This window comes from Coffea eugenioides, chromosome 4 (genome assembly GCF_003713205.1).
Source record: "Coffea eugenioides isolate CCC68of chromosome 4, Ceug_1.0, whole genome shotgun sequence".
NCBI classification, from domain to species: Eukaryota; Viridiplantae; Streptophyta; class Magnoliopsida; order Gentianales; family Rubiaceae; genus Coffea; species Coffea eugenioides.
The window spans coordinates 4,606,100-4,619,346 of NC_040038.1; the positions used below are offsets into that span (position 1 = coordinate 4,606,100).

Genomic DNA, 13,247 nt, shown 5'->3' on the forward strand with positions numbered 1-13,247 from the left:
AGTTGATTAGTACTTTCTATAGCTTTATCATCCAGTCTGAAGGTTTTCCTTTCTTATGATGCGAATTTGATCAGCTCAGGAACTGGAGAAGGACATTCATGGCCCAAAAGCAGACTCTCTTCCAGCAGATAAAAGACTTGCCACATTTGACAAAATATTTGCTGCATATAATGAAGCCAGAAGCTGCATTCGCAATGATTTGGTGAGGAGCATGAGTTCCCTTTTTTTTTTCTTTGTGTAATCAAGTACTTGTCATCTTAGTGCACTTTTTCCTATTAGGAACGATGATATGTTTTTTTCCTTCCTTCCGGATTTACTGGTTTTCACGTTATGCTCTCTTTTAGGCTAGTGCAGGAAATTCTGAAAGCATGAAAGATGATCTTAGTGGCCTTGATAAAGCAATTGGTGCTGTTTTAGGACAGCGAACCATCGAAAGGAACCAGTTATTGGTTAGCATTGCTATAAGCAAACTCAATAAGGTCCGTGATGATAAGAATGAAAAAGTTACCAAGCCTGAAGAGCTTGTCCGACTATATGACCTTTTGTTACAGGTGATTACCCATAATTCATATAGCTAGCTTTTTGCAATCTTTTTGTGCATGTAGCAATAGTAGTAGGCATATTTGTAAGTGTCGAAATTTAGTAACTGCTCTTCCAACTGGCAGAATGCTGCTGATCTTTCTGATTTAGTTAGCTCTGGAAGAGATAGAAAGCCAGAAGAGTTGGCTTTTGCTGAAGAGTGTGAGCTCAAAAGTTTGGTTTTCAGAGCTTCGGTTTATGTCACTACTTTATCTTTTTTTGGCTGTTTGTTTCTTTTGTCTCTTACAGGCTGTCACTTCACTCTTTTCTTGTGAATGTATAAGTTGGCTGTAGGTTTATCTTATTGTCTAAAAGTCTTGTCTTCTCTTAACTTATCCTGTCAAATAACTGTATATTCTTAAGTTTGCTTTTTTTATTCTACTTTTCTATTGTTACCATGAAAATTGGTAAGAGGTGTTAGGATTGAGAATGTTTTCATTGTGCAACATATGACCTTGCTGTCAATTTGTTGGCAGGTGTTTCTATTTAGCCAAATCCTACAGTTTGGCTGGAAAGAGAACAGAAGCCTATGCTTTGTACTGCAAAGTTCGCTTTCTAGCTGATACAGCCCTTAAAGAGCTTCAAAATTCGAAGACAGCTGATCAGGTGTGCATACTTTCCTCTGTGGCTGACTTGGTTAATTTAAAAAGTCATAACCAAAGGGCCATCTTTTATTTTTCTTTTATGAAATATCATGTTTATGGCAGCTTGTTCTTCCATGTCTACTCACGTGTTGACTGCTTTGTTTGTCTCTTTATTTTTGTCCATTATCTTTTTATCAGGCTGTGATAAAGGAGTTGCAGACACTGCAAAAAGAAAGTAGATCAAACAGCTGTATAGAGCATGCAATAGCCATCATGGAGGAAGAGCAGGCTCCAGAAAAGCTATCACAAAAGATTTCAACTATATCATTGACTGGAAAAGATAAGAAGGTTTGTGGCACATTTAATTTAGGTCCTGGACTTGTTCATCTAGAAGAAAATTAAATGCATCAATCATAGTTGGAGCATGTAAAGTATGATGTTACTATTAATTTCCCCATTATGCTGATGTGGCTTCATTAGATTTCACTTTCTTTTAAGCTGGCCATGTGTTAATGGTTTTTGAATATCTCAAATTATGATTATGCATTTTGTTAGCCCTTCAATATTGATGTTGTCGTTTTCTTCTAGATATTGATGTTAAAAATTTGCACATTTGTTTGCATCGCTTTATACACTTTACGTATATGTATCTTAGCTACATAATATGTGAAGGCATTCAGATTTGCTTACATGTTACTTACACTCTATTCCTCAAGTTTTTTTTGTATATAATTAATTCATGCAACTAAAAGCATGGTTTTATTTTGAGATTTGTGGATAAACTGTTGCATGGACCCTCTGTAGTCATAGTACTTTGCCTGGTCCTAGAGATCAGCTTTATGCATGTTCACCATTCACACTTTGAAAGTCATCTTATAGTGCTGAACCACGAGGATTCTCTGAATAAACTGGCCATAGAATTTGTCGATCAAAAACCATGCATTAATTTCTTCTGCTGGAATATTTCCTAGTACTGAAATTTTCTTGCTTCCATTAGAATATGATAAACGACACCACTGTGATGCTTTGCCTATATGTGCCATCTGTGATGGAACTTCTTTTAGGTCAAGTCCTTATTTACAATGCTTAGTTGGTGGAACATACTTTGTTGGACCATGAATACATGTGCATTGTTATCTTTTACTACTTTTTTCTCAAAGCCGGTCCTTCTTTTGGATTTTCTTTATGTAGCCATGTATTCAACACAGTTTATCCTTCCTTTGTGATTATTTGAAGAACACAGGCTATTTTGCTCCTCATCTTGTGTGCATAATTTTTTGTTTTCCCTTTGTTTACTTCTTTTCCTTTCCAAAGTTGCTTCTGTTTTAGGCACAAGTTGGTAATATTTTAACGCATTTTGAGCTGGGATTTGTCTCTGTTTTTAATGTTTAAAATGGTTGCAAATTAGTCTAGTTTAACGTTTTAAATGCATAGCTGAAGCACTTCTTTAAGCACGTCTCAATCACGCTTCTGTATTTATTATGGCTTAACCTTTTACTGGATGCTGATTCTGTTGTTTCAGTTGGAGAAATTTCTTATGGACAACCTGGATGTGTATGAATCAGCAGTGGATGCCAGTGTCAAGTCAATGTCACGTATTGAGCGCTTCCCACCTTCATTCCAGGCAGCTGCTCGGAGTCCAATAGTTCTTGACCTGGCATATAATCTAATAGAATGCCCATCACTGGAGAACAGGACAAAGAAGGACAAGAAAAGCTTTTTAGGTAGACTTTGGAGATGAGTAGGTTTATTGCGGAGTATTTTTGTTTTGCGAGTTTTTATATCCATCCAGTGATACTCGTGAAAGATTGACCATTCAGCGACGATGAGTTGTGGCAACTTTTGTGGTACTCGGAAAAGATTCAAATCGCCATCAAAATTTTGGCTCTCTAGATTCTGTAAATCAACAGTTGGTACTTCGAATTGAATTACAATAATTTGTGAATTTTGTAATTTAATTGGCTATGTGGCAAATCAAGGAAAATGACTGAGTGAGATTTGGAGATTTTAATTTGCAAATGTGTCTTGCCAAAGCTATCTCAAATTGCACGTTTTTTTGGTTTTCTGCATTCTAGAACAGTATTGAAACAAGATTATGCCGTCACCTGAAACCTTGGAGAAAAAACACACAAATCAAGAATTTAAATAGCGGTTTGACAAACAAAGCTTGAAAAAAAGGAAAGCGTTTTCTCCATCAGGAACAACGAATGCAAAGATTATTCAGTTGTTGAGTTCTGTTGAATCTTAACACCAAGTTTGCACCGCAAAATGGCAATTGTGCCATGAGTAATTCAACTTCGTTTTCAGAAGCCTTCAAACTATTCAGTCTATAACAACCCGGCCCTTTCACACTTCACCTCTCCATCCAGTAAATTAATGCTCATGCCAGCTTTCTCCGTTTTGGAGGCAAACAGTTGGGTTCTAAATGTAAAGAACTCTCTGAAATGCCATAATCTCCAATACCAGGGACTTTACAAAAAGGAATCCTGTGGGAAAAACTATGGATCTCAGCTCTTGAAATTTCACAAATCATTTCAAAGCCGTCCAGCTGCAGCCGCTGAAAAAAAGTGCAGCAGCCCTTCACTTCACCCAGCCTAGCTACCACAATCTTCTCTCTTTCTGAGAAGTCTGATAGAACTTCAACAATCCAATATTCACAACTTTCTAGATCAGAAAGCTTCCACTCACCGTTCCACCTTTGGTACATAGCCCAAATCTCGCCTTTTGCAGGATAAATCACGTAGCCAGGCATAGTTTTCCCAACCTTGACTGGATGTGACAACTGCGATATTTTCATATCCATGATTACTTCTCCAACGCTAAATGCTCCACATGCGATAGGTAAACTCTTCTGCCACCAATTATTATCCAAGTCTGGTTCAGGTTCCAAAAAATTAACAAGTACTTGGGTTCTTGAGAACACGTTGTGTATAACCACATACTGCCGAGGCATTTTATCTCTTCCACAGTAGACAGCCCAAACCTGACCTGTAGAACTAGAAAGATTTGGGCTTTTTCTCTCCGACATTATTGCATCATCTGGTTTACCTCCTGGCTTTTCCATCTTCCACATCCCTGCCTCGTCTGGTTTTCCTCTCATATTATTTGGCAATGCTAACTGGTCAACCTCCAACATCCCACTGACTACTCCATCAATCTCTTCTCCAGTTAACCTATATGCTGGAACCTTGTGGGATAGGGCGTATAACATGCGCGGAAGGACACGAATAGTGATGGAAAAGCCTCCTCCCGTTTCCCTCTGAAAAATGCTCCTGAAACCTGGAACCTTCACCAAATACGTGCAATCAAATCCAGTATATGTTGAAAAATCTGAGAGAATTTCAACTAATCTATAGTTGCAACTATTTGTAACTTCAGGATTGTAGGACCATTCTTCGGGGTTCCAATCCTCATAAACCGCCCAAACCTCACCTTTCTGTGGATCCATGTCAAACTGTTGTGCTGCCACTTCAGTATTCAAAGCGCATTTGTAGGAGAACTGCAAAGGTGCAATTACGTGTTCTCCCAACTCCAAGTCCAGTCGAAAAGATCCACATCCAACAGGTAGCCCGGCCTCGCACCATCTTCTCTCTGCATTAGTAACTGGAATTGGTTTCAGCCACATCACAGTAACTGTAGACATAGACCTGGCGATAATTTGAGCATATCGGCGATTTTGATGTTCATTTGATTGATAATGTGTTGCCCATATTTGGCCTATTTCCATATTATCTACTTCTCTGTCATCATCGAAGTTGTAAATATCCTGATAAAGCACTTCATGGGCCATATTTCTGGAAGAGGATGGATGATCCCTTGAAACAGCATGGTTCTGTTCTGATAGAGAGTTCACGTCAAGCCTAACTTCTGCCACATCTCCTTCGGAAGTATTACTGGTAGAATTTGACCAAGCTCCTCCATTTCTCATTAGATGCATGCCCGTTGTCAAACAATCCTGACTCCTTGTCCCCAGGTTTTCTAAAGAGACATTTTGACAATAACCAGAGGCTAGAGCAGACATTCCTCCCTTCATTTCAGACAATTCAGAGGAAATTGTTGCTTCTAGAGGAGGTGATTCATAATTTTCCCAGGCGGTGCTACGTTGCAAATTGAATTCAGAACGCTTTTGATTGTCAGAAAGCACAAAGAAAGCATCCTCTATGAGTTTAAGAGCCACATCTGTACCTGGGAACCTATGCTTCAAAGGTTGCAACATGTTTCTAAGTTTCTGATACTGATGCTTTATGTCAAATATCTTGGCTGATGGCACAAGTTGAAGGACCCAGTAGTAGTCAATCTCACAACCTGGAAAGTTGATATTGGCAGCTGATAGGATTTCACATACAGTCTGCTTAGGAACAATTTCATCAAGCGGAAAAAGATTACGGGCTCTTTGCAAAGTATCCCTTGCACCAGCATAGTCTTCATTATGAATCATGTTCTCCACTTTCTCCTTTACACGAAGAGCCTCCAATTCTCTGTTATACTCCTCTATCCTGCTCATCATGTTTCATGTTCCCAGAGTCATGAAATTTCTCGAATTGATGCTCCTAATGTGCCAAGAAGCAAAATTGATTATCACTTAGCGATGCAGATTAAGTGAAGCTAATTCAAAAGGAGGCAAGGAATGACGGAACTAAGGAAGGATTCACAGTTTAACACCATAAATGTTCAAAGAGATGAACTCCACAATGACATTAGCAGTGACAAATGCACTGTAGTTAGGCAGCAATTTCTTTGAAAGTTATTTTATGCTTGGAAGGATAAGAGTGGCTTTTCAACCAAACTCACATGTAAAGTCTAACAAATGAGATACATATTGCATGGAACTCAGACAAAAATTTACAGAAATTCGAGATTTGAAAGTCTTTCTATGGTAAAATAAGGACTAAAGTACCTAAATATCACATCCAAATTCAGCAGATCACAATCCCTCACTAGTAAGCCTTTGACAATATGTTACCAGTTAAATTTATGAACCAACTTTCTGAAGTTTTGAATTCCCTACATAAGCTCCATAGCCTCTGAGAATGAAATGGAAATCCCATGAGGTTTTAACAACACGAAAAGAAGGATCTAAATAGAAAAGTAATGAATTTATAAAAAATGTAAAGCAACCAATGAATGCCGCCAAAGAACCAAAGGCCAAGGTGATAAAGCCATCCAATTTGACAAGTCCCCAGCATGGTAAAATCCATCAAATTTCCTGACTAAAGGCCGTCTCATAATAACAATTACTAGTACATAATAAAACTCAAATTCTTTTAACTGGGCAAGCATGCATTTTTTTTTCTGCAAAATTTTCCTTTTTTACAATAAATCAACCCCGTTAAAGAACATGGAGTAATAACGTCAGTATTCATCTTCAATCAGTAAAATAAAGCAAGTACCTTTTTATGATCAAGAAACAGCAAAAGTTCAAATTTTTAAACCGAAGCAGAACGTTAGAACCACCAGAAAACACAAAAACAAGCATTGCCCTCACGTAAATCTTCTGGTTCTTCCAAAATAAAAGTTCGACACAAAAATCCCGTTAGTATTACGACTAAAAGCTTGCAGCTTTAAGTTTTTCATACAGCAAAATGCAAGAATGAGCATTTGTATGCATATATGCGACTGTGTTAAAAAGTAAAGATGAGGAAATGAAATTTATGTCTGAAAAGACTAACCTATCAGAAGAAGCTAAAGGTTACTGGATTGATATTTGAGATGAAATGAAGATGTGAAAAAGCAGAGAGATTTTTGTTTTCTGGGGTCGGAAAGAAAGAACGTCGATTAGCTTCTTGTACCTTTCTCATGAACCAGTATACCATTACAGCATTCCCATTACTACAGCTACCACTTACCCATGCCAGCTTTTTTTAAAAAAAAAAAATTTTCATGGTACCAAAACAAAAAATCAATGAAAAACAGAAGAAGGAGATTTGCTTCCCAGAATAATCTAAAAGGTTTTCCATCGTTTATCCAACATCAAATAGTACATTAGCTTATAAATAGTGCGTTATAAATGGTGCTGTGTACTTATGTACAAGGTTGCATCTTTGGAAATTTTATATACGAGAATAGTCATAGACAATTAAAGCAAAGTTTAGTGAAAATAGTTTTGACTACTGGCGTAGTAGATTACCAGTAATTCTCCAATTTGCAGCTTTGGAATTTAAGATTAATATCAGTGCCTTTTTTAATTAGTGTATAGCAATTAGTGGGTATGTGGGTACTTCTTTTATAGGGTAAAGTCTGTTAGTATAGATTATTCATTTTTGGTTCATTTTTCACACCAATTTATTTAACAAATTTTAAAAGATTTCCACATGTTTTTTCACTAATCTCAATACAACTTGCATGCAGGGCTTCCCATCCTATCCCATGTATAGTACTATGAAATTGTGAATTGTTGACGGATTGGATGATTTGCATTTTGCAAAATTAAAAAAAAAAATGTCATGATTGATTTCATTTTCTAGTCTATTTTGATACCACTTGCAAGTTGACAATCATTGAACGAATTGATGGATGGCTGCCATTGAATGCCTTGTCTGACCAGATTAAATTGAAAACGATGGAAATCTCGCAAATACATTGTTGGTATCTAATCCAAATTTAAGGTTAACTTCGATCTTGGACATCAAAGCAAAAGCAAATTCTTTAAAAAGAACAGCATGAATTCTCCAAATATCATATATTCTTTAAAGAATTGTATTATTATTCATATCATGTTATGACATGCAAACAATAACTTCACAGGTCGTTTCATAAGAGATAAAATTGGAAGCTTCTTATGAATTTTACAGAAAAAAAAAAAAAAGGGGTTCCCTTCATCCCTTGTCCATGTCCACTGCTGCCTTTGCAAAAGTGTATTCTCTCTTTCTGTCTTTTCATTTTTTTCTTTTCCCTGTTACGATTTTCATGAAAAGTGGCTATGCCAAAGTGGGTGGCCATTTAAACTTTGGAGTTGGCAAAGGACAGGGGAGGCATTTGGCGCGCACTAATGTGTCATGTTAGACAGTTAATCATTGCATCTCAAAATTAAATACATCAACCACTGGTTTAGTCACTGCCCCAGGCACCTCACCTCTAGTGCTATAGCTGCTACAATAATCAAATACTAATATTGGAAATCTGCTACTCTGGACTGGATTGGATTGGATTCATTTAACAAGTAATTAAACCCCACTGTGGAAATTATTAAGGAAAATTCAATTTAAAAAGCACCAAGATAGAAATGAGAATTGAAACATGAGCATCCCCACAACGGTATTTTTCCATTTTTTAGTGACAGCCATGAAATATCGCATAAATTGGTCCCCCTTTCCCATATTGTCTCCTCTATTTTCGCTCTGTTCTGACCTCTATCAACCATTTCCGACTCCCTTTTCATTTTTAGTCTCTCTTCTTTCTGCCCTTTACTTTTCTTGGCCTTCTTTTAACTTGAAGACAAGAATTTTCCAATTCAAGATTGTGTAGCATGATATTTTTAATGGGTTTTTTTTTTAAAAGAAAATTTTGAGGATTTTATAAAAGAATATTAATGGTTAGATTTGTCGGTGGGGATAGTGATCATGGTCATATGAAGTTGGGTTGGATTGCTAGTTGATGCTATATTGCAGAGGATCAGATGCAAGAGGAAAAGATGCAGTTCGCAAGGCTTGATGATTCACCGATGTTCCGGCAACAGGTTTTAGTTCAATTCTTTGTCCCCATTTATGTACTTCTGACTTTTATTTTTTTTTTCCGTGAATCAATTCTCACATAATGATAATACCGTGGAAATATTAATTTGCTTTCATTAGGCACGGTGTTAGTTTTTCTTTCTGCTGATCATTGCATTTGTTGGGTCAATGGCAACATTGACTTGTGTTGCAACAGAGACTTTGGTTATTCACCTGAGCAAGATTTATATGTGTTGGATCATAGTCAGATGCATTGGACCCTCAAGGTCCAATGCTCTTTTGAGTGCACCATGTGGCTTGACAAGAGCTCGAAACATCTGTGGAAAATGCTAATTTTAGACTACAAGTAGCACACTTTCAAGAAGTAAAAACAACCTACTAATGAGAAGTATTACGCCAGGAATTAGGAGTCATGTTACTTACTAGCTAATATATTTGTTACAGCTTGTTTCCTTTACTGTCTAGTCTGCTAGTGTTTTACAGACAGAATCTCAATTACTTGTCGGATTTTTCATTTGCCAAACTGAGATGCACAACCTTGACAAAATAGCATCACTTTGCTTGTTCATTCTAAAACTGTACTACTACAACTATATGCTTAAAACTTTACTTGTCAATCAGATCCAATGTTTGGAAGAGAGTGCTGAGAATTTAAGGGAAAGAAGTGTAAAGTTCTTTAAAGGATGCCGGAAGTACACGTAAGTCTAAACCTCCATTTTCTTTCAGTATCCTGCATACATGTTCCTTCTATGATTCCACTTCTTATCATGTATAGAATGGTTGCAATTAAGTGCAGTTAAGTATGATCATTACTCCGCTATAGCTACTGAACATTTGTTTATGTATTAGTTAAATTCTGCACTCTGCATTCATCTAATCAGGTCTTTTTTGATACATAACTTCGTATTCCAAGTTCTTCTATTTTAGTTTTATAACATACTTTAAACGGTAGTCTTCTGATTTTGCAAGAAAGATAAAATCACAAGAAATAGGAAACTAGGTTCTGTTTCTTCCATGTCTAAATTCACATCATTAGATGAAATTTGTTGACATTGATATACTTTTTGAATCAAGGGCCTTTTGGCATAAGACAGGATAGGAACAAGAGCTATTTATGCTGACTTAAATTTCAAATGTAGCTGTAAAAATGGGGGTGTGGAGAGGGATACAACTGTCTTTCAAGCTTGTTTGGGTGTATTAACGAGAAGAAATACCTCCAAGATGATGTTGTGGATGGGTAATCACAACTGCAATGCACGGATTTTGTGCTTAACTAATTTCCTTTTAGAAAACCATCTAAGTTTAAAGAGACTCTTGGTCGATGAAATTGAGCTGCTTGGAAATGAAATTTCTACCTAATGAAGCTCTTTGACTTCTCTTGCCTTCTTCTTCTAATACAGTAATGTTGTTTTGCGTTGTTAAAGAATGCCTTCTCAGATTGTTTGATATGATTGAATTGTTAATTGCTCATTGCAGCAGATATCAGCCTCTGAAATATTGGTAAACTAGATACTGAGAGGATTCACTAATTTCTTTTTGGGCCATGAAACTGTCTATTAATTTCTGTTGCAAATATACTTGGATAACTCTTTATTGTTAAACTTGCTCATCATGAAGTACACACTTGATATTTGTTTGTTCAAATTTTCCAGAGAAGGTCTTGGAGAAGCATACGATAGGGACATTGCTTTTGCAAGTGCTCTTGAAACATTTGGAGGCGGTCACAATGATCCCATTTCTGTTGCATTTGGAGGTACTTTTTGTTTATTTTCTGTATGAGTTGTTTTCCAGCTTGGAAATTTTCAGACTTGTATGAATTGGTTTCCTCTTAATGCTCCAAAACTTGTGATTATCAAAATGTAGCTAGGAGTTCAAAAACACTTGGGCCCCATGTGCATGAAATCTGTCGCTATACCTGCTGAATCTCTGCATGTCATTTTCTGACAGATTATGTTGAGAACTTTATCTACTGGTATAAAATTGACAAAAGAAAGTAAAACTTGAAAAAGGCAGCGCCCTTCTCAGCAGAACTTGATATACATGTCCTGAATATCAAGTCATGGGATTTCAGTCAAGTAAATCTAGTCATAATTGTTCAAAATGAAGTGAAGATTAACATACTGCTTTCTTCCAAGCAAGCAGGATGTATTTGTTTTGCCAGCGTATTTGTTTGTTCATCTTTCGGTCTCCTTTTTTTTTTTGGGTCAATCATTCATCTTTTGCAGGTTTTAATGCTGATGGAGTTTAATATTGAATATGTTAGGCCCTGATATGGCTAAGTTTGCAATTGCTCTGAGAGAAATTGGAATGTACAAGGAAGTTCTTCGATCGCAGGTGATAAATCTTCTTTCAATTTTGAAAGAGTTCATTTTGTTCTTTTTGCTCTTTACTAAAAGTAGTTTCATAAGAATCTACTAAAAGTACTTTCAGTTTCCTTGGCTTCCTTTGATCTAATATGCAATTAATATATAGATACATTAACTTCTTCGGCACCATGGCATTTAACCTAGTCTTATATCTGTTTTAATTCCTCTCCTTACTTTCCAATTTTTCAGGTGGAGCACATACTAAATGATAGGCTACTGCACTTTGCTAATGTTGATCTTCAAGATGTCAAGGTACTAGCCATCACTTTGAGTTTAGGCTTTTGCTCTATAAAATGAAGGAGGTGCTCAGAATATAATCCTGTTTGGTCTTCAAGGAATGCATATTTCTCTCTTTGATGTCTCCCCCATAGTTTCTTGTTGTGTCCTTGTTCGCAAGTCACCCTGGTCTCCACGGTCTTAAACACTTTTTCTGGTGTTATAGGTAGGTTAATGTGCTTGCATGTGTTCTCAATAAATAAATGCATATTGAACTGGAATAAAGCAAATGAAATAAGTGGGAGATTAGAATTTCACCTCAGTTATGACTTATTTTATATTCTGAGATTGCACATTAGATGATGCTTAATAATAGGGTCACCTGTTGTTGTTACTCTGTTACTTGTAATACTGTTTATATGTATATATCATTATAACTCTGCATGACTTCCCTCCTACTATTATATATTGAAGGATCTTTTCCATTCTAATCAACACAATCATGTAAATTGCAGGAAGCTCGTAAGCGTTTTGATAAGGCTAATGTTACTTATGACCAGGTATTACATGATTACACCTCGGCAGTTTGCTGATTTTATTTTCTCAAATCAATTTTTTATGAGAAGCTCAGTTGATCTATAAAAATTCCTATTTCATTTACTGTCATTATTGGCAGTGCTGAGAAACCTACTCTCATGTTATGTTTAGATTATGACTTCAGTTGCTTAATAGATCCTTTAGCATTTCCATGTCAATCCTTTAGTCCACTGACATGCCAGGCAGCTTGAGGATTAGAGATAATTAGCAGTTTTATAATTTGGGGTACTTAGGAAACTAAGCATCAATCTTCTTAAGTGAGTAGGAAGCTGCAGAGAACTATGAGATCCATTAAAAGTCAAAGAAATCATCCTTCCTTTGGTACTTTTCCTTTCAAATGTATACACTTCTATATTTAGAGCCATATCTCTCTTAAGAGTATCTCTCTTTCTCCTAGTCACGCACAAAATGGTGAGGGAGCCTATTTTGCACCGCACTGTAGATCTAAAGCTTATATTTAGTGGTTGCTGTGGGGTTTTTTAAGCTCCATTGAACTAAGTATAGGCAGAATTTTACCAACTTAACCCATCAACATACCCAGTCATTAGTTGAGAAGATAGAGCACTGGCTTGTTACTCCTAATCTCTTGCTGCTGTACACTATACAGGAACCCCCCTTGTTTTGATTACAAGCTACTAAATATAACAAAATATACAATTGGAATATCTTAACATACCAATAAAGGATGTACAGTGATGAATCACATGCTGATATAGTTGGTACTTTCTTCTTTTATTGTTAACACCCTATTCCTGCCTCAGGTCCGCGAGAAGTATTTGTCATTGAGGAAAGCACTAAAAATGATGTAGCTGCTGCGTTAGAGGAGGTATTGAGCATTAGTTTTTTACATTAAATGATTTATTACCAATTGCTTTCGTTGATCAGATAATTGGTTATGGGTAACCATTATCTGTTAAATTCTAATTTGGTAGAGGGACGTTCCAGGAACTTCATAATTCAAGATCTGTGTTTGAGCAATCACGGTTCAATCTGGTTTGTTTTAAGTTTCTAGTCATTTCTTTTTTCTATAGAACTATCAAGATATGGAATTCTCTAATTTCGAAATTGTCTTACTATAGAACTTTTTGATGAAAGGTCAGGTTGGTGCTCTTTCTACTGTTGAGGCAAAGAAACGATTCGAGTTTTTGGATGCTGTAGGTAGTGCAATGGATGCTCATCTTCGTTATTTCAAACAGGTCCTTTTATGATTAGAAGCTCTTAGTAAATGGAGATAC

At 36.4% G+C, this 13,247-nt stretch overlaps 3 protein-coding genes across 8 annotated transcripts in view; 2 read left to right on the plus strand and 1 right to left on the minus strand.

Moving 5' to 3' along the window:
• The window catches only part of LOC113767948 (signal recognition particle subunit SRP68-like), a 4,123-nt gene extending 1,219 nt beyond the window's left edge, over window positions 1–2,904 (plus strand). Inside the window, exons 2-7 of the mRNA XM_027312153.1 lie at window positions 75–202; window positions 345–551; window positions 666–739; window positions 1,056–1,185; window positions 1,362–1,511; window positions 2,686–2,904. Of these exons, the coding sequence (XP_027167954.1) occupies window positions 75–202; window positions 345–551; window positions 666–739; window positions 1,056–1,185; window positions 1,362–1,511; window positions 2,686–2,904 (908 nt within the window). The remainder of the gene's footprint in view (window positions 1–74; window positions 203–344; window positions 552–665; window positions 740–1,055; window positions 1,186–1,361; window positions 1,512–2,685) is intronic.
• Window positions 2,905–3,324: 420 nt separating this feature from the next.
• Window positions 3,325–6,917, minus strand: LOC113768588. Of its 2 annotated transcripts, none has more exons than XM_027313007.1 (2): window positions 6,833–6,917; window positions 3,325–5,713 (listed from the first exon to the last, which is right to left on the minus strand). In XM_027313007.1, exon 2 carries the CDS (start codon window positions 5,668–5,670, stop codon window positions 3,544–3,546), a length of 2,127 nt encoding a protein of 708 aa, XP_027168808.1. In that variant the 5' UTR covers window positions 5,671–5,713; window positions 6,833–6,917; the 3' UTR covers window positions 3,325–3,543. The 2 variants fall into 2 exon arrangements, with proteins under 2 accessions (XP_027168808.1, XP_027168807.1); XM_027313006.1 differs by lacking the exon at window positions 6,833–6,917 and adding an exon at window positions 6,061–6,138.
• Window positions 6,918–8,406: 1,489 nt separating this feature from the next.
• On the plus strand, window positions 8,407–13,203 carry LOC113768333 (ADP-ribosylation factor GTPase-activating protein AGD3-like). 5 transcript variants are annotated; one of them, XM_027312645.1, is made up of 9 exons: window positions 8,408–8,838; window positions 9,455–9,531; window positions 10,486–10,586; window positions 11,097–11,167; window positions 11,389–11,451; window positions 11,931–11,975; window positions 12,774–12,838; window positions 12,945–13,005; window positions 13,108–13,203. In XM_027312645.1, exons 1-7 carry the CDS (start codon window positions 8,779–8,781, stop codon window positions 12,819–12,821), a joined length of 465 nt encoding a protein of 154 aa, XP_027168446.1. In that variant the 5' UTR covers window positions 8,408–8,778; the 3' UTR covers window positions 12,822–12,838; window positions 12,945–13,005; window positions 13,108–13,203. The 5 variants fall into 5 exon arrangements, with proteins under 5 accessions (XP_027168447.1, XP_027168446.1, XP_027168444.1 ...); XM_027312643.1 differs by having other exon boundaries at window positions 13,113–13,203; XM_027312644.1 differs by having other exon boundaries at window positions 12,958–13,005.
• The last annotated feature ends 44 nt before the right edge of the window (window positions 13,204–13,247 follow it).